We start from the raw sequence: 27663 nt of genomic DNA on the forward strand, positions 1-27663 counted from the left end.
AATGTCCATCTCATCTTTAGAATCTGACTGTATGTAACTTTAGTACCCAGCACAGTGTAGGTGATTTGTGATAGAACTTATAACATTCCAAGGGGCAGTGATATATGGTTCTTTTTATATATAGACCTCAGGTGCTTTCTTTAGAGAAATTAAGCCTATTTTTAATAATAGAAGCAGATCTTTTAAGTCATTTTAACTCTAAAATGTTTATATATTGTCATCATTTAATAATAGCAAGATTTTACTCTGTTTTCTGATTACAATTCAGCATTCATATTAATTTGATATGTTGTAGGTGATAGTGTTCGCTCCCAGATTTTAAAAGAGAAAGTTGTTGAATTGGAAACAGAAATCGAAAGATTTAAAGCTGAAAATGCATCATTAGCTAAACTTCGCAATGAAAGAGAAAATGCCTTAGAAAATCTCAGGTAAGTTTGTGTAATAAGTGTGTGATACATTGACTAAGGAGAGGATATATGAATTTCTTTAGGAATAGAATTAAAAGCAATTAAATTTTGGAATACTACTATATGTTTCGTGGCCAACAAAAACGTCAAGGATCTCCATGAGGATCTAGTGATAACTCATTTTTTCATGTAGAAAAATGTGTAGGGAAATGATTGTCTTCAATACCGGTTGAGTATTCTTAACATTTAATCTTCCTTTCTTATGAAAGGCAGCTTACCAAATTGGTATACTGGCCTCTTAGGCTTCATTGTTTAACTTAGAGCATAAAGATTGAAAAGTGCTTACCCCTTAATAGCGATGCTTACTATATGCCAGGCACTGGGCTAGATGTTTAATCAGCTCTTCAGAAAAAATAAACATAAGTTTTCAGTGGTAACTTAGCCCATACTTAATTTCTTCAGATCTCTGATAACAGATTATTTTTATATAATTGTATTCTGAGTATATATAATCTTTCCTGTACTGTTTTTTTTGTTGAGCATTATTTTATAGAGATAACCACATTTCTGTCTTCTTCATAATATGTCAATATATAGAGAGAGTCTTCATTTTTACAAATATTCTATGGTAGGCACTTAGCACAAGATCACACAGTGATCTCCACCTCTTCTGGAATTTATGTTCTATGAGGAGCAGATATTAATGTGATATAATCTGTTTAATGATTCTTTAATTTAAAAAAATTTATTAGAGTATTGGCAAGATGTTTATGAAAACCATGAATATCTTTTATTTACATTTTTAATTTTTCTCAATTACATATAAACAAAATTTTGTAACTTAATCTTTTTTAAAATTTTGTAAGAAAAAAAAAATTTGCGTTCCAAATTTCCATCCCTTTTACTCTTCCATCCTTGAGAAAGCAAAACAGTTTGATAGAAATTATACATGTGCAGTCATATAAAAGATTTCCATATTAGTCATGTTGGAAAAGAATATGCAGACCACAAAACAATAATAAAGTAAAAAAAGTATGCTTTAGTCTCCATTCAGACTCCATCAGTTCTTTCTCTGGAGGTGGATTACATTTTTCATTATAAGTCCTTTGGAACTGTCTTGCTTCATTGTATTGCGGAGAATAGCTAAATCATTCACAGTTGATCACCGTCAATATTATTGTTACTGTATACATACAGTGTTCTGATTTTGCTTACTGCTCATGTAAGTCTAGGCTTTACTGAAAACATCCTGCTCTCTCTTTTCTTCTCCCTCCTTGAAAACATAAGCAATTTAATTTTGATTATACAAGTGAAGTCATTTCCATTTTAGCCATATTTATAAAAACCTGTATCATAAAAGTGGTGTCATCATGCAGTTTCATTGAAGTTAATTGTTTCAACTGGTTTTTAGTTGATTCTCTTGAAATATACCATTGAGATGAATGAAAAGGCTTAGAGACAGTTTCGGGTAATTAATAATAAATTAGGTTAACTGATAATCACTAAATTGATAGTCAGTGGTTTCTCCTACTAACGAATCCATCCATGGAGATTCCTGAATGCTGAAATACCTTTGGAAAAAGAGGTGCACTTGTAGGTTAAAAAAAAAAAAATCAACCCTGATAGGTGAACCTTTGATTAAAGGGTGGGGCATATTAATGAGATGGATTAAAAGTCTTAAGCTCCTTCTGTTGAGAATGTGACTTGATTGTGTGACTCAACTGCCTCCAGGAATCTGAACAAAAGAATCCATCTCTATCCAGTCCACATTGGTTGGTTTTCTCCTTCATAAACTGGATTACCCTATACCAGAGTTTCTTAAATTTTATCCACCCATAATCCCTTTTTGACTAAGAAATTTTCATGGTTCTCTGGGTGTATAGGCTTTTAAATTGGTGTATAAATCAAACATTTACTGATAATAAATCATATTTTCTCAATCCCCATGTTGTTAGAGTGATACTTTTGTTTCCTCTTTGCCTTTTTCTATTCTTTGAATTTCTTTTTTGTTTGTTTTTGTTTTACTGTTATAGCTAACATATCTAGTAGAATGTTCAGTAATAGTGATGATAATGGACATCCTTGCTTTAATGGGAAAGTTTCAAGTTTATCCCAATTGGGTATAATGCTTGTTCTTGATTTTATTTATATTTGAAGAAAGGCTCCATTGATTTCTTTGGTTTCTAGTGTTTTTAATAGGAATGGGTGCTGTCAAAAGCATTTTCTGCACATCCATTGATATAATTATATCATTTTTGTTGGTAATGTTATTTATATGGTCAAATAAGCTGATTCCTAGTATAAATTCCATCTTATAATGTATGATCTTTGTAATATATTGTTGTAATCTCCTTAACTTTTTGCTTTGTTATTTATAAAGGAAATTGTTAAAATTTTTTTTTTCTTTTTGCTCTTTCCTGGATTGAGTACCAAATTATATCTGTTCATAAGAGGAATTTGATAGGACTTCTCCTTTACTTACTTTTTCAGATAGTTTATATGGTATTGTTCCTTGACTGCATGGTAAAGTTCACTTGTGAATCCATCTGGTTCTGGGGCTTTTTTCTTAGAGTGCTTATTGATGACTTTTTAAATTTCTTTTTTTATTAGATATTGTTATTTAAATATTCTGTTTCCTGTTTTGTTAATCTGGGCGGTTTATATTTTTGTAAATATTTATCCATTTCACTTAGATTCTCCATTTTAATAGCATATAATTGGGTAGAATAAATCCTAATAATTGTTTTAATTTTCACTTCATTGTTGGTAATCACCCTTTTAATTTTTGATGCTATTTGGTTTCCTTTTTTAAAATAAGATTAAAACTACTTTATTTCTTTTTATAAAACCAGCTCCTAGTTTTATTTATTAATTCACTGGCTTTTTTATTTTCAATTTTATTAATCTCTTGACTTTCAGGATTTCCATTTTGGTGTTTGATGGGGATTTTTTATTTGTTCTAAATCCTTTTCATTTCCTTGACTTCTTTTTAAATTTATTTTATGGTTATTTTTTATCTAGTTTTGAGAAGGGAAAGTTGAAATTCCCCACTGCTTTAGTGTCACTATTTCTTCCTGTTAATTCATTTTCTTAAGAATCTGGAATGCTATGGATTTGTTGCATTTAAATTAGTATTGATATTATTTCATCTGATTCATTATTTCTCTGGTTCCTTTTAGAAAGATTTAGTTCCTTTGCGTATCCTATTTAGTTCTAGTTTTGTTTTTGCTTTGTCTAAGACCATGATTGCTACTCCTGCCCTTTTCACTTCAGGTGAAGCAGACTAGATTCAGTCCCTTAATTTAATTCTGTGTGTCTGTTTCAAGTGTTTCTTGTAAACAACATATTGTTAGATTCTAGTTTCTAATCTATTCTGCTGTCTGCTTCTGTTTTATAAGGTAAGTTCATCTAATTCATAGTTAAGATTATTAATTGTGTATTTCTCTTGCCATTTTTTTTTATCCTTCTCTTTTTTATCCTGAACGTCCTTTAAAATCTATTGCTGCTTATTTTATCTGCTTTCCCTTTTCTCATCTCCCATCCCTTGTTTTCTTTCATTTCCTTCCCTTCCCACTTCCTTATTGAGTAAGATATATTCCTGTTTGGAAGAGAGAGAGCTCTGCAAAGGCTTTCTCTTGTCATCTTGCCTTCATCCCAGTAGAGGGTGTCCTCAACAGTAATAGGGAAATTTAGTAAGTGGAAGGGTTTTGGACATGTGAATTTCATAATGCCAGTGAGACATCCAGAAAGAAATGTCTGATAAGCAGATGAAGACATGGTTTTGGGGCTGAGAAGAGAGACTGTGGTTGGATAATATAGATGTGGCATTCCTCTGCATAAGAGATGATAATTAAATCCATGGGAAGTGATGAGAATCAAGAGAAGAATCTTAAGAGATGCAGTTAAGAAGGATAATTAACTAGATTAGATGTTCAAAAGGCATTTGATAATATAAGGACTGTAGATTGGGAGACTAGTGCAAGAAAAATAGACGCAAACAAACGTGTTTATACACACACATACATATAAATTATATATATACACACGTATATTGATTTATATTTTGGATATCATGTACACATATATATATATATATAAATGTACACATATATCTTCCCATTTTATAGATGAGGAACTGCAGATTTTAACTAGGCACACAGTTTAGGGCACACAGATAGTAGATGTCTAAGGCTGGATTTGAATTCACATCTTCCAGACTCCGATTTTGATGCTCTATTCTTTATGCCATGTTGTTGCCTGAGAAAGAATATGTGCATGGAATCATGGAGGGCTTTGAATTTGGATTCATTAAGTAATGGAGTATTACTGAAGATTTTTGAACAGGTAGGTGACATTTTTAGAAAGATTAATCTTGTAGCAATGTGTAGGGTAAACAGAATCCCAAATATTACTTATTAAATTATTGTAGTAATCTATGTGAAAGGTAACAAGGGCCTAAAGTCAGAATGTGATTATTTGGATTGCAGAGGAAACAGACTTTGAGATAACACAGTAGGCTCAGTTTGAAATGGCAGTTTAGATTTGGACAGGGAATTGGAGGTGTATAAAACAAGACCATGTAAACTTTGCTTTCTCAGAACCAGCTTATGAACTGATGCTGTATTCTACCATCAATGGACAAGCTAGAGGGAGATAAGGCTACAAAATAGTATTAAATCCTATAACCTGGGAAATTGCTATTCTAAAGAGGTATATTTGCTACTCTTTTCATTTAAGAAGAAATTCACAGATTTGACTGACTAGCAAACTAAAGGTTATCATAGTGTGACTTCATCAAAAAGAATGACTATATATTTCTAGCCCCATTCTTTAACTTTTGTTTTGAGCAGGAGACAGTTATTATTAATATAGATATAAAATTACATATGTGAATGTATGTGTTTATGTACACAGACACATACATACACAATCTTAGAACATGAAGGATTTTTAATAGCTCATTCTGCAGTTGCAGAAACTGAGGCTAAATTAGAATAAATGACTTCTCCAAAAATCACACAAACAGATCTAGAATAAGACAGATAGTCTGATTCCGGATCTAATATACTTTTATATAGGCAAGCAAAAATTAAAAGTTGCATTACCTTATTCCTTGGTTATGTTGGAGAGTTCATAGCTGTGAATTAGAAGTTTAGAGACTATCCAGAAGAAATGTATGTGTGATAACTTATCGATAACTGTAGCCCAGTTGTTTAACTATCTTAATTTTGCTCTCTTTATGGACATCTGATATAACTGAAAATATTTCCATATTTAGGTAAATGTTTGTCTCATGCTAGTTCTCTGATTTTGTCGGTGCAGGTTGTCACTTAAAATTCCTTTTGATTTGACATTTAGATTACTCTATTAGATGTTTATTATAGATGATAAGATGTATTTGTATTTTAATCAATTTAGAAAGGAGATTGCAGACTTTGAACAGCAGAAAGCAAAAGAATTGGCTCGAATTGAAGAGTTTAAAAAGGAAGAAATGCGAAAGCTACAAAAAGAACGCAGAGTTTTTGAAAAATATACTACAACTGCAAGAGCAATTCCAGATAGAAAGGAACGTGAAGAAATTCAGGTATGAGAGCTCTTTGTAGTAGAGCATACAAGGTATGCAAAGTTATAGAATTGATATTGATAGGCTAATAATAAAAAATGTCAGTAATACATTGTTATAGAATTTTTGTTATGGATCTACAACAGATTCATTTCTTAATCTCAATAATTTTAACTGTTTTGTAAGTATGATGTCAAAATTCTCCTAAATGCATGCTAAATGCTATACAACACTTATAAGTAACATCAGTTAGAAATAACAGTGATACTAGAAGATTATTTGAAAACAGACATATATTGCACATAATGTTTATATCTTGGCATTTTTAATATTCATTAAGGCAATGATTTTTCATAGTAAAAGATGGTAATAGTTTTTCACTGACTATAGTTTCTTTATTCATTAGATTAAGATTAAGAAAAAATTCCTTTCATGTTTATCTACTAACTTGAAATAGATTAGATTTGGGAACATTTTCTTCGCTGTGTCCTTCAGCCTATAATCTTGACTTCATTGATATTGTTTCTATACAGATGACTCCCAAATCTTGCTGTAGTCTTTCTCTTTAAGTCCAGTGGCACATCTTCCAATTATCTGTTGGATATTTTAAAATGGATATCCTTTAGGCATCTCAAATTCAATATGTCTCACACTTAAATTTTTCTTTTTCCCAAACCTTTTTGTTGTTTGCACCACTTTCCCTGAGTCATCATATAGGTTTGCAACCCTGGTGTCATCCTTGACTCTGTTCTTTGTCACTCCATAGATCTCTCGTCAGTCGCCAAATCTTACTTCTCCCTCTACAACACTCCTTCTCTTTCTTCATGTAGCCTTAGTTCACAATTTCATTACCTTTTGTCTATTCTAATATAGTATCTTCCTAATTGGTCTCCTTGCCTGAAGTGTCTTCTTCCACACAAATATTAAAGGATTTTTTTTTTCCTAATGTACAATTCTGATCATGTTATTTTCTTGCTCAATAAATTTTAATAGTTTCTTGTTACTTGTCAGTTCAAATATAAGCACCTCTGTTTAGTTTTTTAGTTTAGTTTTAGTAGGTTTCCAATCTACTCCTAATCTCTTATTTCCAGCTTTAGAACATATCGTTGCAGCCTTCTGGCCATTCTGTGTGCTCTTTTCCTGGCTGGTCCCCCATCCCTGGAAATGCTTCTCTGTCTTGCACTTTGTTTCCTTTGAAACTCTTTACATATGCTGCCTTCATTATAAAAGCCTTTTGATTATCCCACTCATGCCCTTCCCACCATAAAGTCATCATATATGTGCATGTACACATATTGTCTTTCCCATTAGAATGTAAGCTCCTTGATAGTAGGACAGGGCTTTTTCTTTTTCTTCTTTTCAGTTCTGAGTGCTTGGCAGAATTGTCTTCATGTCTTACATATCCCCTTGTCCTTTTATTTCCTGTTGTCACCATCCATACTTAAAGACTTGGCTGTTGCAATAATTTTCTCACTGCTCTGTCCTGTCCCTTCCCTGTCATCACCTCCTAACTTTAACCTGTTCCCTGATTTTTCTTTCTAAAATAGCCTTTTTTTTTTTTTTTTTTTAAAGAACTACTCTGCTCAGATCTTAGCTGCCAGCAGGATAAAATTCAAACCCTTTATCCTAGAATTCAGAGCCTTAGCTTCAACTTAAACTTTTATATTTTTATAATGCTTAATGTTTCTACAGAATCGTGCTTCTCTAGCCAAAGTGATACACTCATTATGTCCTTGAAAATATCTTGTGCTTTGCCTCCCTGGCCCTTTGTTTAAACTCTGTCCTTTATCTGAAATCTCCCCCTCATTTAATCTGCTGACCAAAGTCTTTCAGTGGACAGACAATTTAAACTTGGTTTATGTTAATCTTTCATAATTTCCCCATCCAAAATGTGTTATTGTTTCTTCCAAACTCCTTTACCACTGCTGTGTGATATTTAATATATACAAAATTTTTGTATTTATTATTTTAAAAAAAAATTTCTTTTTTTTTTGGCTGAGGCAATTGGGGTTAAGTGATTTACCCAGGGTCACATACCTAGGGAGTCTTAAGTGTCTGAGGCCAGATTTGAACTCAGGTCCTCCAGACTTCATGGCTGGTGCTCTATCCACTGCACCACCTAGCTGTCCCTGTATTTGTTATTTTTGTTATGTGTCTTCTTTCCCTACCACACAAACAGATGGTGGTCAGAGTACCATTTGTCCTAATTTTTTTTTTTGCATATACCCACAATATCTAACAGTTTCTTGGATATAAATAAATGCTCAGTGTATTTAACTGCATGTCTTTGTCACTTACGGATCTATTCGTTCTATAAGCAGCTTGATAAAAATGTTGTTTGAACTTATTGAGCACTTGTGGATATTTGCTTCTCTTTTGAAGGCTTTAAAACAACAAATAGCAGATTTACAAGAAGAGTTGAAGCGAAAAGAGACAAAGTGGTCAAATACACATGGTCGCCTTAAAAGCCAAATAGAAACATTAGCTAAAGAGAACACAGATCTTCGAGAAGAGATAAAAGTTATGGAACGGTTTCGACTTGACGCCTGGAAAAAAGCAGAAGCTATTGAAAACAACTTAAAGAATGAACATTCCCTATTTTCTATGAAAAAAGAAGAGTCTACAGTGAGTTTATAGTAAATTTTTACTGATCACATATATTATTCAGAATTGAATCCAAATATAATGAAAATTTTAAAAACCAGATTTTAATAATTGTTGTAAACTTTGGATTCTAACATTGCTAATTATAATCTATAGTTAAAATGAAGGTACTTTGTTGTGTTGAGGCTGATCATAAGATTTTAAAAATCAGTTAACTGACATGTTTAAATCTTAAAATTGAGATACAATTGAGGGATTTGATAATCTGTTAAATAATACCCATCTTTTCAGGATGGTATGTAGGGGGAAAAAACCAAATTACTTTTGTACTATTCTTAAAGAATATTTCCTGCTTAGAAAATGGATTATCTGGCTCTACTAGATCCTTTGGTAGGAATAAATACTTGATAAAGAATTCTGAAAACAAACTGAAGAAAATAATGCCTAATATTTTTTGTCACAGATAGTTCATCATTAAAAAAATAAGCATTCTTCTTTTTTTACTTAAAGTGTCCATATGTAATATGATTACAGAATCCATTGTTAGGCTTTCAGAAGAGTCAGAACTCATCTTCAAGTCAGATGGAAAAATACAAGAAAAATCATTCACCAGGACAAGGTATGAAATTGTTTATGAGTAAGCCATAAGCATACATGTATATTACAAGAAACTTAGCATGACCAATTAGGTGTTCCTCTATTAATGATCTATTTTATGAATTAAGTTTTCAAACTTTTTGCCACATTGAAACTCTTCTTGTATCAGATTCTTTGATAAGAATAAAAATTTATGTTATTAATCATTTATTAAATGATTAGGCACCATGCTAAGCCTCAGGGATATGAATAAAAGCAGTCATATTCCTTGCCCTCAAGGAATTCATGTTAAAATGAATACATTATGCAAATAACTATGCACATACAAGAGTTGCACAATATAAATCCACATTTACAAATGTTTTAAAAGTTCATCTGTTATATTTCTCTGCTCTTTTTTCATTTCTTTAAATGTTATCATCTCCCTTTTAGCAAAATTTTGGATTTAGTTTCTTATTGCTTATTGTAAGTAAACCACAAAATTGATTTAACTGTTTTTAGAGATTTCAATATCATTTTCATCTCTTACTTTTACATAAGCTACTATCTTGGAAAACTTACTTTTTACTTCAAATTTTTTGCTTAGAGAAATCAAGAGCTTTATTTTAAATTTTATTATACTCTATTGATAAATAGCTTTGTAATTTTTCTGGAAGCATGAAACTTTTTAACCATTTGATAATAACACTAGGCAGGAAGATCACCAGTAAAAGTCACCTTTTTTTTTGGGATTTGGTGCTTGCAATATAGTACTTTTCCTTGTTGTTTTTTGAATCTTGATTTTATCCAAATATCAATAGCAGACTCGGGTATCAAAAAACTAGTTAATAAAACAAATATTACCTCTTCTCCTTAACTTGACTAAATATAAACACTTTTCATTATGTCCATTTTAATCAGTTAGTTAAATAAACAAAATCATGATGCCTAATTTGAGTCATCTTTAAGAAGTCAACTTTTTAGTAATATGATAGTTCTCTGAATCTGTTTGATAGAGAAACTGTGTTATGAACTCTGCAGACAGAAAAGAAAGGTTGCTTTGGCTGTGAGCTCCAAAGGCTATAGCTTAAGAAATGATAATCTTTTGCATAAATCAATCAGTGAAATCACAAAGAAGCTCAGGCACTTCAGTTGAATGACTTAATGAAATTTAAAATGTGTAAACAAAATGGTTTTATGCCTATTCCTTAACAAGGTGTGGATCCTGATTGAGTCAAGGAAGGAATAGCTAATTGGCCAATTGAGAAAAGCTAAGCATGTCTCTGAGGGCTTTACATAAACTAAGTAAATCTAGAAAAATAAATCTTTCTGGTCCTGATCACCAGAATTTTGTTCTAGTAGTGACCGAGAGACTTCATTGCTTTCTCATTTGGATCTCTTAAAGAAGAATGGAGGCAGACCTGGGTGGTGTAAATGGATAGTGTACTAGGCCTGAAATCAAGAAAACCTGAGTTTTAATTTGCTCTTTTAGACACTTTTTTGGCTGTGGGATTCTGGACAAGTCATTTAACCTCTGTCTGCCTCAGTTTCCTTATCTGCAAGATGGAGATTATAATAGCACCTACCTCCCAGGATTGTTCTGAGGATCAAATGAGATATTTGTATGCCACTTAACACAGAACATGATATATAGTAAGCATTATATCACTTTTAGCTGTTATTAGTATTGTATAATTTATCAAGTTCAGGTTAAGACCCAATGAACAATCACCATCTTAATATGTTCTGCCCTAGATTGACCACATGTGGAAATTTATTTTCAATTCCATATTTTAGCAAGGAAATTTATGAGCTAGACAGTATCTAGGAGACAGTGACTAGGATTGCAAAGGGCTTTATAAAGATTATTTTAAATAATTGGAGATTTTTGTCTGAAGAAGAGAAGACTGGAGAAGTAGGTAAACTGTTTTCAAATTTTTTTGAAGGGCTTTCTCATTGGAGAAAGTGTTAGACTTGTTCAGTTTGCCCCTAGGGGGCCAGATTAGCAACAAAGAGACAGGGTTGATCTAAGGATAAAGTTTCTAACAATTGGAGCTATTTAGAAATGGAATGGCCTTCTTTGGGAGAAAATAGTTTCTACCTCACTGAAGGCTTTCAAGCAAAGGCTGTGTGGCTGCTTGTTAGATAGGTTACAATACCTTTTTCAGATATGGATAGGTTGGACTATATGGTTATTGAGAACTCTTCTACCTTGGAGATTCTGTAAAAAGATTTTGTAGCATAAAGAAACAAGTAGATGAATCTGTTTCATCTAGAGTCCTAGCCAGAAAAATGAAGTTTCAAATCTTGCCTCAGACATGCACTTGCTATATATATCACTCTGGATAGGTCATTCAATTTCTTAATTTCCTTGTTTGTAAAGCGGAGGATAAGAACAGAATCACAGGATTTATGAGGCTCAAATTGGGTAGTGGGTATCTAAAAGGCTTTGCAATGCCTCAAAAGGGTTATATTAAGTGTAAGCTGTTATTTGGCACTGCTACAATCAAGATTCTTAAAGGAATATTGCTAACAAATGGGCAGTTGATAAAAATTCACTATTTACTAAGGTCAGTTAAGCTGTATAAGAAATTTGATAGTTTTCTGTTTTGAGCATTTTTTTCTCTTTAAAAATTATTTAAAACATAAGTACAAAATTTATAAAAAGAAAAACAAAATAGAAAAAGAAAAAATTTGCTATGTACACTGTAGAACATAGAAGATTGAAACCATTTCCATTTCAAGAAAGCCTACATAATACTGCATATTGTGTTCAATACGGTCTTTTCTTTGCTTCCTTATAGTTTTCTTTTGTTGTCTTGCTGTCCACTTTTTTACTTTATTCTTTTTTTCCCTTTCTTCTCCACTTCCTCAAAAAAGACTGCAGTTAAGCAAAGACGTTATTTATATATACATATATGTGTACACACACATGCATATAAATACATAGGTACCTATAATCATATGGAGATTTACACTTAGACATTTATATAAATCTATGTAAGGTCGTACTATGTTTGTCCTGTGTTTCTCTGAAGGTGGAAAACATCTTTCTTCATAAGTACACGTCTTTTCATATTTTTGCTAAATCCACCAACTCATCCTTTCCTACACCATAGCCATTTTCCAACTTTATATTATCTCGTTATTTTAAATGGATTTTTTTCTATCTTTACTTTCCCCTCTTGCTCTAATACTTTGGGATAATTATTTCCAATTATTTCTTGTACTATTATATCAAGATTCTTTTTTTGACTGTAGCTTTCAGATAGTACGATACTATGTTTTCTCTACTTGATCTATTCTCCAAATCCATTGTTTTTCTTATGACATTTCACATTATCTATTATTTTCCCATTCTTTATATTTTGTTTGATTATTTCTTAGCCATTTATAACTTTGCTAGCTTTCCCTTGCCTGATTCTACTTTTCAAAGTGTCACTTTCTTTAAGAATCTGGATCTCCTTTTCTAGTTGATTGACTTTCTTTTCATAATCTTACAGTTTTCTTGGATTTTCCCACCCAGTTTTTCCTCAGTGTCATTTGATTTTTAAAATCTTTTTTGAGTTTTTCTATGAATTCTTTTTGGGCAGGTGACTATTTAATATTATTTTTTGGGGTAAGAGGCTTTTTTTGCTTCACTGTCCTTTGAAGGTGAACTCTGGTCTTTCCTATTCCCTTGGTAAATTTCTGTGGTTGAGTTCTTTCTCCTTTGCTTGTTTAAAAAAAAAAAAAAAATCATAGTAGATTGAAAAAATCATAGTAGATTGTTGATGTGATCATCTGTAGTTCTAAGATGTGAGGGATACTGTCTCAAGCCTCAGGTCCTCCTTAAGTTCTCCCCTCTGCCCTGGAACCCAAAATCAAGGACTCTGCCCTTCTGTAAGTACTCACAGCCAGCAGCAGCATGGCTTGGTTCTGCTCTGCTTCTGTACGCACCATGCATGTGCTGGTTCCTTCTCCCCAACGCTGAGTTTCAGCAGCACAGCTGAGGCTGCTATTTGTTTTTGGCTTCCCTGACTCGGATACCTTCCTCCTCATACTGTCCCCACATTTGTGGCTGGCTAGCCACAGGTCTTGCCCCAACAGTTGCGCTGTTTCAGTGCAACTGGCCTTAACGGTGTTGACCTTTCACATGGGTCAAACCTCCATCGGGGTATCTTTCTTTGGATTTTCTCTGATTATTCCAGGAGGACTACTGTTCTGCCCCAACTCTTATTGCTCTACATTTGCCCTGAGGTGCTACTTTGTTTGTGGGGGAAATCTGGAAAGTTTTCAATTCCTCCCTTTATCATTCTCCCAGAATACTCTCTTGAATATTTTTTGACATAAGTATTCTGAGTACTAATGTGTACATGAGAAAATATTAAATGAATTTAGCTCTTTTCTGTTACATATTTAGACTAGAAGGGAAAGTTTGAAAGGTGATCAACTTTCCATGTACTTTGGGGTTTTTTTATTGTTTTTTTCCCAAACATAATTCATCTTCTCTTTCATTTACTGGTTAACTAAATAGAAAATAACTCACAAATTGGGTTGTTTCTCAAAGTAGACTCAGTCTGGGAGTCAGGAGAATTAGTTCTTGTCTTTGTTCTCTTTGTTATGGATTGACTGACAGTTCATATTCCACTTAAAGACCTGAAAAGGACCTTTGAATTGAGTTAAGCAACATTTATTGGACAGACATTTTTCAGAACTTGCTGGGTGTACAATGCACTAGAATAGCTGTGATGGTGAATATAAACGATAAAAATATTCCCTGTTCTTCTGGAATGTTTAGTCAAACGGGGAAAGGAGACACAAATATAAGGTGTAGGGGAAATCGGCACTTAATTTTAGAGCAAGATGACAAGGGTTTGAATATTGGATCTGATACAGCTCTGGATAAGCTCTTTTACTACTTTAGTTTTCAGTTTCTTATCTATAGAATTATTGGTGATGATTTAGTTTAAACCCTAAACTAAACTAAATGATCAAAGTGCCTTATAGTGATCTTGACTTTAGCATAGTATATAAAAACTCTTAACAATTTTTAATGATGGAAACCATATCAAGTTTTTCTTAGTCTGCTTTTAAGTATGGAATAAATATTCCTCTTTTAAAACATGGGAGAATCCTATGACACTACAAGAGAGGTAGGGAATAGTGTTAACAGCTAAGTTGTAAAAGATCTATTGCTTCATTGTATTTGAAAAGAGCCTTAGTTAATGAATTTTATGTAAGCTATCATTCCAACAACTTTTCTTCTATACTACATAAAGGTAATTTTTTAGAGGATTTTTGCCAGTTTTTTAATTAGATGTAAATTGATGTTCTGAACAAATGAATTGTCATCACATACTTGTACTAATAAGTTTATTGATGTTCACCTCTCTGGGCCTTTCTTCAGCTTAAAATGAAGGTCTTAAATGTTGTCATCTCTTGAGATCCATTTCAGCTCTAAATTTATGATTTAAATTTATCATAATTTAAATTATGTGTTAAATATTAGAGTTTTAAAGATGCTTACATTAGTATATAGCAATGACAGAAAAGTTAATTTTAAGATTTAAAAAATGTGTTTCTTTGAGTATTTTAACTGAAAGATTTTTTTTTATGTTAATTTAACTTTTTTTTCCCTTTTTTGATAAAAACAGGAAATCTGCCTCGGAGACCAAAGTCAGCACCAGTCCATGATCTAAGTAATTCAGACAAAGGACAGGTGAATTTTGTAGTATCTTAATATTTTAATGCATGTAATATAAATTAGTTGGTTTTGGAATTAGTCCCCTTCCCTACCTGTCTTGAAAGTTAAATTAGTCATAAGTGAATAAGTGGGTAAGTTTGAGTTCTTAATATGTTTCAAGTATTGTGCTAAGCACTGGGGCAAAGTAAGGCACAAATACAAAAATTATCCCTGCCTAAACAGAGCTTACATCCTAATGTGAAAGATACCGTGAAATAAATGCCTACACATAATATAGAGCAGAAGGAAGGTAATGTTAGAGAGGAAGGCTTTAGTGACTGGGGTAAGTGAGAAAACTTCCTGAGAAGGTATTTGAGCTGAATCTTGAGAGAAGCCAATGATGTAAAGTGTTTCATTATTCAATCAACTTTGGCCTATTTTACAGCTTTTTTTCCTAAAGGATCTGGTTCAAGAATTGAACTGAATTTTTGGGTGGAGGTGGGTAGAAAGTACAATTGATTGAGATTTAATTCTTTGTAGTCACTATATCTGCAATATTAAGTTTTTCCCTTAGATGGTCAAGAGTTCTTAACTTTTAAAAAAATTTTTAAAAATATTTTGATGACTGTACTTTATTTAGCATGATTGATTTTCTTTCTAATTCTATGTATTTCAGTTTTATACATCTAAAAGCATCATTCTGAGAATGGATCCACAGGTTTTTGTCAGATGGCCAGAGTAGTCCATGACACATAAAAAAGTTAAAACCCCCGCCCTTGGCAGTTAAATATATCTGGGGCTTAGAACCTAATGTATATCATTTTATTGTAAGCCTAGTTAATTTTAGTGTGTTAACCAACTTATTTGGGAAGGAGCGCTTAATATAACTGTAATAATTTAATGTGATATAGCAGCTAGGTGGTACAGGGATTTAGAATTGGCAAGACCCAACTTCAAATCTAGTTTCATAAATGCTTTGTTAGATGTGTGGCTCTGGGCAAGTTGTTTAATGTCTCAGTTTTTCCCTCAATTGCAAAATGAAGATGTCAGTAGCATCCCAGATGGAATACATGTAAAGTGCTCAGCAGTATCTGGTACACAGTCCACACACACACATAAGTATGCTTATTCCTTTTAGATTTCAGATGAAGTCTTTTTCTTTCTTTTTTTTTTTTTTTTTTTTAAAGCTCATATCCAGTGAACTATTTGAACCACTAATATGCCCCGTTCCTGATTCTGAAGTACAAGAAGAAGTAGTTCATGGAGAAATCAGTCATCCTGATGGGAAGGTAAGATTATGAAAATTACAATATTTTTAAGTCAGGTATCCCAATCCATCTGAAGAAAATTAGAGAGCAAATATTTACTTACATCATCTCTCCTCAAAAGATTGCCATAATTTTCAGCAATGGGAAAAGCAAGAGTAGATTAAGATATCTCTGAGGATAAAGAATTAAGTCATTAATATATATATTATTATAAGAATTATTATTATTCTCCCTATTCAGTTCCTCTTAATGAAAACTGAAACGAGCCTTGGTGATAGTAAAACAATATGATTGCAATTTAAGAGTGATAAAACAATCTCAGAGTAAGGGGACCTTAGATCTAGTTATATACTATGTATCGATATTATCTCTAATAAGCAATCATAGAGCCTCTTTTCACATTTCAATATAGGGAGTTTACCACTTAATAAGGTTCCCCCTCCCCCAGCTATGTTGCCAAGCTCCTTTTCCTTTATTTTTTAATTCGATTTATGATCACTAGTGCTACCCATACAGGATGTCTTTTTCTCCTCTCACCTTTCATATTACTTAAAAATAGGATATGTTACCTAAATACATAGTATGGAAGGTTCTGCCACATTGGAAAAACTGAGCATGGTCCAGACAATCTGCTTTCTCAAGACTCACTGAGCCAAGTATGTAGCTGTGTGGTGCCAATAAGTTGCTTCGTTGTTTATATTCTTTGGCCCTAGTACTCTGCAGTAGAAGCACAAAACAGCCTCCAATCCTGGGCAGCTCCCTTCTGCTGCTTCTTTATAGTATGCAAACAGGTCAGAGGCATTTATTAAGCACCTCCTATGTGCCAGACACTGAATTCGAGAAAACAAAAGAGTCCATATCCTCTGGGATTTTGAAAGTTGGTATTCTTCAATGTGAAAATACTTTTCTATTTTTTCTTGTGAACCTAAGCTATTCCACTGATCAACTAGTCTATTTCTTAGCCAATACCAAATTGTTTTGATGACTGCTGCTTTATAATATAATTTTAAATCTGATACAGCTAGGCCACCTTCATTTGATTTTTTTTTTCATTAATTCCGAAAATACTTTTCTGTAGACTTAACAAGCAAGCATAACCAGTTGGAATAACTGGAATCTTGACAGTCTTACTATATAAAACAGAAGTTGCAAATGAAGAGAAAGAATGACTTTTGGATTTTTCTTAAGAATAACGGCACTGATTTTATCCTACACCTAAGGAACATAATTTCAACTATCTGGTCATCTTGTTTGGCAGTGTTTATTACTAGTATTAGAAGACAGATTGGGGTTTATTTGTTACAGATTCTACAGTTCCACAAAAACTCAAAAGAGCCTCCAAAATTGATCATTATATTTTGTGATTTCAACATAAAGTTGGGAAGGATGAGAAACAGACAGGAAAATAGAAATTAAAGAAAAGTAATGTAGTTCAAAGAAAATCCCTCCATTTTTTCTGTGTTTTGATCAAAGCCTTACAAAGTAAATAAAGTTCTGTGCTGATAATTAATAAGCACTCTCTAAGAGAAGAACTCTGGGTGATGAACATAATTACCAAATATCACAGAAAATAAAATTGCCATTTTAACAAACAAGTAATGATTTTTTCATTGCTGATTCAGTTGTGTACAGCGCAGACCACTGAGTAATCATACTAATTCTAGAAGAATAGAAATGGGGAAAAATACCCATGCAATTGAAATAATTCAATCTAACAATTTTTGGATAATGAAAATTTTATAAGGACAAAATTTTTGTTTTACATAGATGTTTTACTGCTGTAAATATAACAATACCAGATCAGTCCCAAATGCTTTGATCAGCAGTTGACTGACTTTGCAGATTGAAAGGAATATTATTTTGTATAATATTAAGGACGATATAGTAAGATTGAGCATTATCCCAGAAAAAGTAGAAATAAGCAGAGTAGAATCAATTAAAGAAAGTTTGACAAGAGACTACTAAGTTAAAATCATCAAAGGATGAAACTAGAACAGATGAAGAATGGGGAAAAAAAAGGCTACAAAGATTTTTATAACAAGCTTTTTTCACCATCAAAAATGGGAAAATTACCATATTTTGACAACATAAAAGCCTGGATGTATTTATAGAGGTGGAAATAACACTGAGGAGAAAAAAGACAATAAAAAGAACTGGATTTAAACTAACATCCACAGAGATTTATGCTGAAAATGACAAATTAGGATCGAATCACAAGATATATAAGGTGATTCTTCTGAAGGCATGAAAAAAATCTGATTTTTTGGAAGACTGTTCAAGTCACTTTCTGAAAGGCCTTTCCTGATCATTTCCCTTACTTTTCTGCTAAAACCTTCCTTTTGAGATCACCTATTTATACTATGTCCTTTATGTACATAATTATTGTTTTGTCTTCTTCGGGAAAAATATAAATTTCTTGAGGGCAGTGATTGTTTTTGCCTTTGTGTCCTTAACATAGTGGCACAATAGTTAAAAGCTAAACAAAACAAAAACACACAATCCCAAACCATTCCACACATCTTGATCATACAAGTATCTACAAAATGAATGAGATTCTGATGTGTGGATTTAAAAAAAATTTTGGTTTAGTAGGGCAAAAATGCCAACTTAAAAGATCTTTTTCCAAAAAAATTATATTGTATTCATACTTAAAATTCAAGATCCCTTGGAAAGATATATTTTTAAAAATTAAAAAACATTTAATCCTCTAATTGTCTATATCAGAAAAACATAAAACACATGCTTGCCAGATGTGATGAAACACCAACAAAGACTCAAATTTTGAAGGATTTCCTTTTGCTGGTAAGGTCTTCCAGATACTGTTTACAGATTAATGACTGCATGAAATCTTGGATCACAACAGTACTTCCTAAAAGAAAGTTATAGTCTTTCATGTATTTGGGATAACTATATATCCAGGAAAGACAAAGTGAATTAATAAGGTTTCTTCTTAGCTTTTGTCATGCAGTTGGATGGATATAAAAAAATTTTATATCCTATTTATTATGTAGAACTGGGAAAGACAAAACAAATGATCAATGAATCTATTAGTTCCATGATTAAATGGGGGGGGGGCGGGGAAACAGATATGGGAAAATTGCATAGCTTTTTCCACATTAAAATTTTATTTTTTCTCATTATATTTAGTTTTCAACATTCACTTTGGTAAATTTTAAGTTAAAATTTTCTTTCCTCTTCCCTCCTCCCCAAGATAGCAAGCAATCTGATGTAGATTATATATGGGTCATTTTAAACATGTTTCCATATTAGTCATGTTGTGAAGGGAAAAACAAGAAAACAAAAGGTGAAAATATTATGTAAGCTTTGATGCACATTTTTAGTCTCCACAGTTCTCTCTGAATGTGGATAGCATTTTTAATCCCAAGTTTATTGGAATTGTCTTGGATATCTTGTGTTGTTGAGATGAGTTGTTTCAGTTGATCTCAGTCTTGCTATTACTGTGTATAGTGTTCTCCTGGTACTACTTACTTTATTCAGCATCTAACTCTTTGCTCATTTTTTTAAATGGTTATTTTATTTTTCCAAATACATGTAGAGATAGTTTTCAACATTTATTTTTGCAAAACTTTGTATTCCACATTTTTTCCCTTCCCCAGGTGGCAAGTAATTTCATGTAGGTTAAATAGGTGCAATTCTTTTGAACATATTTCCATATTTGTCATGTTACGCAAGAAAAAAATCAAATGGGGGGAAAAAACCCCACAAAAAAGAAAGCAAGTAAACAGCATCCCCTGCACCAGAAAAAAAAAGTGAATATGTTTTGATCTACGTTCAGTCTCCATAGTTCTTTCTCTGAATGTATATGGCTCTCTCCATCCTAAGTTTATTAGAATTGCCTTGAATCACTACATTGTGAAAAGAGTCATTTGATCATCACATAATCTTGTTGCTACATCTCCCAGTTCTGCTCATTTCACTCAGCATCAGATCATGTAAATCTCTTCAGGCCTTTCAGAAATCCTGCTGATTGTTTTTTTATTTAATAGCTGCCACCAACACTTTTGGGTCCCTTTCCCTCCTTTAAGATCTCTTTGGGATATGTCCAGTAGGAACACTGTTGGGTCAAAAATTATGCAGAGTTTTATAGTTCTTTGGGCATAGTTCCAAATTGCTTTCAGAATGTTTGGATCACTTCACAAATCCACCAACAGTGTATTCAGTGTCCCAGTTTTCCCACATCCCCTCCAACATTTCCTCATTATCTTTTCTTGTCATATTGGCCTGAGAAGGGTGTAGTGGTACCTCAGTTTTAATTTACAGTTTTCTAATCAGAAGTGATTTAGCTGCTCATCATTTCTCATAGAACAATAACATATAACACAACTTATTCAGCCACTCTCCAATTGATGGGCATCTACTCAATTTCCAATTATTTGACACCACAAAAAAAGCTGCTGTGAATATTTTTGTTCATAATGATGAGCTTTTTGGTATTTTTGGGATACAGACCCAGTAGTGGATTGCATAGAATTTACAAAGAACGTTCATTAGAAAAGCTAACAATGTTTTAGGAGAAACATTGAAGTCTCTTAAGACTTAAAAATGGAGTGCGACTTATGATGGGTGTGAACATTCTAAAATAAGCCTTGAAACTAGAGTAACAAAAGTTTGTATTAAAAGCAAATTCATACGACATGGCTAATGTTCACTTCACCAAATGTGAAGTTTCCTCACCTATAAACTTATATCTTACAGAGTATTTCCCCCTTTCAAGATAAAACAAACCAGTCTGTTGGAAATCTTAAGTTACATACAGTGTTTTACAATCGTCGTCCCTTATAAAGCTGTAAAAACAAAATGGAGAAGTGCCTTTTCAAATCTTAATATAGTCTAAGTTTGGCAATTACAATTTCATTGCATTTAATTGTTTTTCTTGTTTTCATTTATACTGTTAAAATTATTGTATTTTATGTTTTCTCTCTGGTTCTGATTACTTTGCATCAGTTCATGAGGTTTCTTCAACTATAAATATTCTACTTCTACCATTTTGAAAATCATCCTTGAAAATTTCAATCTTACCTACTAAAATTTTAAGGACAAAAATTGATTTCCATGTAGTAAGAAAAACATCCTTTTACTTAAATTTATCTTTTTAAGATAAGGTGCTTAGGTGGATGTGGAGGAGCATGTAGGAAAAAAGTCGGTTCTCTAAGTATTCTAGACAAAACAAATGGCAGCCTCAAATCATAATCATAGTATTTTTTTTAATTTTAAAAAACTATAGTAAACATTTTGGATTCATAATTTATTTTGATGACCAGTACAGATTTACTATTTCTGTAAATAGTAGGTAAGGTAAACAAAACACTAGTAGGAAGGAATAGTTTACATAGCTTCCTTTTCATACTTATGTATTTTTTAGTCATTTATGGAGTTAAATATTTATGGAGTCAAAAAGTATTAAGGGATATGGCCCAATATATATATATAATAGTCCTAGATAGAAAATAAAAAACAACATACCCTAGAAACATTGAAACTATTTATAATGCATGATAGCTAGGGAACCAAACTATATCTCTTCTGTTACTCATCCTCAGATACCATGGGTTTTTTCCAGGGTCCAGGCCCCCCAAGGCAGATAGATGATGGTATTTCATTCCAATCTGGCTTCCAGGGGCAGTAGAGACACCCCAGATCTCTATGGAGTAAGATTTGGGAAATGTGACTTGAAATTAGAAGGAACCTCTGAAGTAATCTGGTCCAACCTGTACCTGAACAGATAACTACACGATATTTCTTAAGCTTTTAGTGATTGAAAACTAATTCATATGCACTTATTACAATTTTGTACAGTTCTGGACAAAGGAAATAAATCTGAAACAATGTGGTTGATTCTTTTTTTTTTTTTAATTAGAAGATCTAAGTTTACATAATAGTTTTGTCTTTTACTTAAGTCTTTGGACCTTAGTTTTTTAGTTTGTAAAATATAAAATTGGATGTATTTCTAAGGTCCTTTCCAGTTCTAGGTCTTCCAATTGGAAAAATTATGAAAATTTCAGAGCAGGTAGTACTTAGAAAATTAAGTTTTTTTTTCCAATTTTTTTTTTTTTTTTTTTTTTTTAGATTGAAAAGGTTTTAAAAAGTGGGTGCCATGTTATCTTGTTTCCAAATGGAACCCGGAAAGAAGTGAGTTCAGATGGAAAAACTACCACTATTACTTTTTTCAATGGAGATGTGAAAAAAGTCATGCCAGATGGAAGAGTGGTATGTTTCCATATATATTTTCTACCCCTTTATGTTTCACATACACACACACAGATAGTTTTTGTATAGAACTATATATGTATATGTGTTGTACATTCCCCCCCCCACACACAATATGAGCAAATCGTAGTGGTTTTCTCCTTTACAGATTTACTATTATGCAGCTACTCAGACCACTCATACCACTTATCCAGAGGGACTGGAGGTTTTACATTTCTCAAGTGGACAAATAGGTAAAAACTGATTTTTTTTTTTTTTTTTGCAATTCCGTCTCTGCTCCTATTTACTCTCCAAAGCAATTCAAAATGAGAATTCAGGTTCATGTCATACAATATACTATATCTTTAAACCAGAAAAGCATTTTCCAGATGGAAGAAAAGAAATCACATTTCCTGACCAGTCCATTAAAAATTTATTTGAAGATGGGAGAGAAGAAAGCATTTTCCCCGATGGTACCATTGTTCGAGTACAACAGTAAGACTTGCTTAAATCTAACAGTATTTTTAAAATTGCACTCTGGCTTTTCTTACTAATGTCATTTCACTCTCATTCAAAAACAAACTTGCACATTTTGTATTCTGAGTGTCAGATATTGATTAGGTCATTAGTTAAGACATACTGCAAATAGATAGCATCTTTACCCTAATAAATTTAGCACTGGTTAATAATCTAATCAAAAAACTGCATATTTATTAAACTCTTAACATTCAGATATTCTATATAAATAATGCATGAGCAGATGATGATAAATTCAAGTCAGTGAATGTTTCCTGACAGCATTATTATTTTAGTTGGATCTCAGGTAGGAATGAATTTAGGAAAGATTTGTGTGTATACTGACAGGGTAGCCTAACAGCTAGCATGATTAGCATTTGATGAGATAAAGGAAAGGCACTATACAGTTTTGTAGTAGCTATGGACTAGATAGTTGCAGAGATGTGCATGAAGACCATGTGCTTGCAGTAATCAAAGCATAAGATTAGAAGGTCTGGACCAAGATGATCAAAACAAAGAAAGGGTCATATTTGAAGAGTCATATTTTTCCTCCAATTTAAAAAAAAAATAGAATTTATTAATAAGTAGGTACAGAAGATAAAGGTACACAGCAGTTTTATTGAACTCTATGGAACATGAGAGCTTTTGGTAAAGAAGATAACAGTAAATAAACACAGTTTCTACTATAACATGCTTGGATTTTAGTGTGGCATCAAGCACAGAGGCAAAAGGAGATATAATATTAGGTTAGAACCCTGAAACATGAGGAAATTAGATGCAAAATCTGTAGAGGGAAGGGAGAACTGAATTTTGACTGCATATGAGGAACATGTGTGTGTGTGTGTGGGGATTGGGAGTGAGGAGAGTGTGTCTGAGGAACCAACTTGGGGGGGGTTGGGAGTGAGGAGGGAGTATCTATGAGGAACCATCTATTGAAGACAAAGATGGAGAAAAAATTGGGAGCTAATATTATTGGAGGTAGTGGCACCTCCTACATATAATGGGAAGAGAAACGTTAACTAAATTATTTTTTTTTTTTAAATAGAGATGGCAACAAAATAATAGAATTTAACAATGGCCAAAGAGAACTTCACACTCCTCAGTTCAAGAGACGAGAATATCCAGATGGGACCATTAAGACTGTATACTCTAATGGCCACCAAGAAACAAAGTTTATATCTGGTCGAGTAAGAATTAAAGATAAGGATGGAAATGTTTTGATGGACACCAAGTTGTAGCAAACTGTTTCTTAATCATGAAGTGATATGTGGTGCTTTGACAACAAATTACTTTTAAAAATGTATATATCATCATTTCTTTTAAAAAAAAAATGTATATTTCTGTAAATTCCATAGCAACTTGTTAATCTGTACATAGTATATTGATGTTTTCAGATATCTAAAATAAAGTTTAAATTTGATAGCTTGTCTTACTTGAGCTTTGATATTTTTGCAAAGGATTGATGTTGAAATGGAAGACAAAAAAATAGAACCATGAAAGTTAACCAACTAACAAAAGATAAAATTGACTTTTTTCCTAAATGAAAACTGTAGCGTTAGTATATTGCCAATACTCATTTCAATTTAAAATCTAACTTTTAAAATACAATGGTAACAGTACATATGATGAAGTAATTATGTGGAAGTCAAAACTTTGGGTAATTAAGCATGGGGAATAGGGCTGATGCCAGCAAGTTTTTACAAGTTTACTACTGCCAGGTAAATGGAAGGAAAGCGGAGTCCCAGGCTCCCTTGTATCTTAAAAGTTTGTAATAAGGATTCAAATGTGGTTAAAATAATCTCATTCATATGCTGAGATAACTGTTAACTATTCTATTTACTTTCCTCATAACAGTATAATTCTCATTGCGATGATTTTACAGTTAATCTAGGGCTGAAAGTTTGTGATTAGCCTAAGGTCACGTAATTTTTAAACTGATATCTGTAATCAGGTCTCTTGGCAATCTTCATTTATTTCCTTCAAAGTTCCTTGTAACTGGGGCTCTTTGATCTTTTGTCTTTGAATGGCCACTTCAGCCTTCTACATAGAACAGGCACTTAAATGCATGCTAGATTTCTACCTCATCCCCACACTTTGGGGAAGCCACTTTAAGAAACTTCAGAGAAAGGATAAGTTGGACCCAAAAAATTAAATGGCCAGCTCAAGAACCAGATGCCAAGGGACACTTCGCTTCTAGCCTGGCAGGCTAGCCTTTGACAACTTCAGGAAAGAGAGTTTATATGACCCAGAATCAAAGCTACTCTGTGAGAGGAATTTGAACTCGACTCTTGTGTAAAAGGAATTTGAATTTGTCTCTAGCAGAGAATCCCAGGGTCTTGGTCTTTGTCCTGTTTAATTAATTGAATGGCAGCACAGGTGGCCATTTTAGAAGAGAGAATGACACACTGGACGTATTGCCAATAGAGGACAATCTGATAAGGGCAGGAAAGATCATTTAGCTGTTGGGAGAGGAAGTGGGGAAGGAGGTGGAGAGAAAAGAGCCAGGAAGAACAGAAACAGAACCAATAGACTGACTTCAGTTTAAAATAGGGAAAAACATCACAGTAGTGGTTGCAGTCCTAAAATAGATTAACCTGCCCCAGGAGGTAATGGATGTTCCATAAAAAAGTCACTCTGGTGAATAAGATGTTAGCTGCTTGTGTTTTGACTGATTTAGGAAAGCATGAACAAAAATGTAATTTTTAATTTTTCTGACTCAATATGGGTACCATCTTACTGACAAAATATTATGTATGACTTAACTTACATAAACTATAAAGTTGATGATGACCATTACGTTTATTTATACAATAACATACTACAGGATAGGAAATTTTTCCAACAAGATTTTATGTCAATGTACATGGCAAAATAAGAGAATGAATCAAGAAAAGTTTATAAACAGACTCAAAACAAACGTTTATTAAGTATATTCTTTGATAATTTTTAAAAGAATTCCTAACAATCCAACACAGAGGACAGTATATGAAAATAATCATGTTGAAAAACTAAACAAAAATAAGCCTAAACTACTCTATAAACATAGAACTGAAATCTTTCTTCTGGGCTGCCACGTGTTCAGCATGATACAGAATATACCTGAAAAACAAAAGTTCTGGTATAATTGTATATCTACATTTTAAAGTCTAGATTTCTGGATGTTTCTTGATCTAGACTTTTTTTATATAACCAATTACAAAAAATCCATTAGATTTTCTTATGTACTTTAATGAAATTCTGTGGGTTAGCCTGATTGAAATTAGCTTTTACTTTCGATGGCTGAACATTATTCTTGTTAACATTCAGTTTTCTTCCAAAGGAAAGATGGTACAAAATGATTCAGCCCAACATTTCTGGATTATAAACATCCAAAAAATTACCCCTCCCAATAAACTTTATTTTGTTTATATACAAAACTGATTTTTTCTTCTTTGAGAAACTACCTTAATGTGACCACAGTTAAGTCTTTTAATCTCTTTGTGCCTATTTCCCACTTGATGACTCCTAATAATATTCATTCTTGTTCTAATATTCTCAGTTCACACACAAAAATATGAAACTGGACAAGTCAATTACTTACATGTACAGATATTTTCACATGTACATACATATACATATATATAATCTAGTCCAATCAACAAAAATTTCTCCCTCAACAGATTATCAGAATGGCTCTAGTAAGTCACCGTAGAGGTACAGAAACTAACCTAAATAGCTGCTGAAAACTACTGGCACATGCTGATTGTCTAATGGCTATTGATATTAATATAGAATAGTACCTAGAGATGTGGGCACTGTGGTACTGGTGCTGCTCCATTTCAAAAGATAAAGGGAAGATAAGATATTCAAGAGAAGACAGGACCATGCTTTCTTTAGGGGAATTTCCCACTAAGTTCATTTGCCATTTCTGAGGCAACAAGGGAAAAATCATGACATATGACACTGATATCTGTAACTAATCATAAGTTGTGCCTAGTTAGGTCAGAAAGCATTATATACACTTACATCATTCATCCAAATCTGCAAGTCCCATTTCTATCAATGACATATGAACTGGATATTGTTCATCTTCATATAAAGTCACTATATATTCTGGTGATTGGGTCTAAAACAAAAGTAGAGTTTGTCAAACAAAAGTACATCCAAATCATCCCTTCTTTTTTATTCTATCCTAAGCCATTTGCTATGTATACAACAGCCCTGTTAACCCATTCAACCAATTTCCATGATTTAAATGCTAAAATTAATTCTTGTATTACTCACAAAGCCTTTCTGGACAGAATCAATTCTGATGCCAACATTCTTGTGAGATAATCTCTTGTGTGCGTGTATGTGTGTGTGTGTGTGTGTGTGTGTGTAAATGCATATAGACGAACACTATATACATTTGTAACTGTATTCAGATACATTTATATCCAGATACCTGATCTAAATTATTTTTGAGAAGCTCTGTCCTTAACAGGACTATTCCATATTCCAAAGAACGTCACATACATAGTGGCAAAACACACACTCTAAATATAAAAATAATAGATTTGAAATAAACTCATCTCTCCCTGTCATGGCTTCTAGGTTTTATACTTCAAGGAAACTATGGTCATTTACTTTAACAGAAATAATCAGAGATTATTCCTATTTGGAATTTCTGACACTGAAATCTTAAAATTTCACAATTAATGCAAATAATAACACTTAATGAATTTCAAGTTTGGATAACGAAAGCAAGACTGTCACTTGATCTCTAATAAACCTTAAAATTGTCTTTAGATCAATATGCTTTTATATATCAATGATGTCAAATTCAAATGGTAAGGGATCCAGGGATCTATGTTGTAATTTTATTAAACATTTCCCAGT

The 27663-nt window shown here is 32.6% G+C and overlaps 2 protein-coding genes across 7 annotated transcripts in view; one reads left to right on the forward strand and one right to left on the reverse strand.

Moving 5' to 3' along the window:
• CENPJ (centromere protein J) overlaps window positions 1–24238 on the forward strand; it is a 40315-nt gene extending 16077 nt beyond the window's left edge. For all 3 annotated transcript variants that reach the window (XM_031960844.1, XM_031960843.1, XM_031960842.1), the window contains 10 exons: window positions 296–428; window positions 5826–5991; window positions 8353–8595; window positions 9109–9193; window positions 14787–14851; window positions 16003–16104; window positions 22171–22311; window positions 22460–22544; window positions 22665–22785; window positions 23852–24238. In XM_031960844.1, the coding sequence (XP_031816704.1) occupies window positions 296–428; window positions 5826–5991; window positions 8353–8595; window positions 9109–9193; window positions 14787–14851; window positions 16003–16104; window positions 22171–22311; window positions 22460–22544; window positions 22665–22785; window positions 23852–24044 (1334 nt within the window). In that variant the 3' untranslated portion in view covers window positions 24045–24238. The remainder of the gene's footprint in view (window positions 1–295; window positions 429–5825; window positions 5992–8352; window positions 8596–9108; window positions 9194–14786; window positions 14852–16002; window positions 16105–22170; window positions 22312–22459; window positions 22545–22664; window positions 22786–23851) is intronic.
• A 1341-nt stretch (window positions 24239–25579) lies between these two features.
• The window catches only part of RNF17 (ring finger protein 17), a 126905-nt gene continuing 124821 nt past the window's right edge, over window positions 25580–27663 (reverse strand). For all 4 annotated transcript variants that reach the window (XM_023499569.2, XM_031960840.1, XM_031960839.1 and 1 more), the window contains 2 exons: window positions 26812–26911; window positions 25580–25905 (listed from right to left, as the gene is read on the reverse strand). In XM_023499569.2, the coding sequence (XP_023355337.1) occupies window positions 26813–26911 (99 nt within the window). In that variant the 3' untranslated portion in view covers window positions 25580–25905; window position 26812. The remainder of the gene's footprint in view (window positions 25906–26811; window positions 26912–27663) is intronic.

The sequence above is a fragment of the Sarcophilus harrisii genome, chromosome 3 (assembly GCF_902635505.1).
Source record: "Sarcophilus harrisii chromosome 3, mSarHar1.11, whole genome shotgun sequence".
NCBI lineage: Eukaryota > Metazoa > Chordata > Mammalia > Dasyuromorphia > Dasyuridae > Sarcophilus > Sarcophilus harrisii.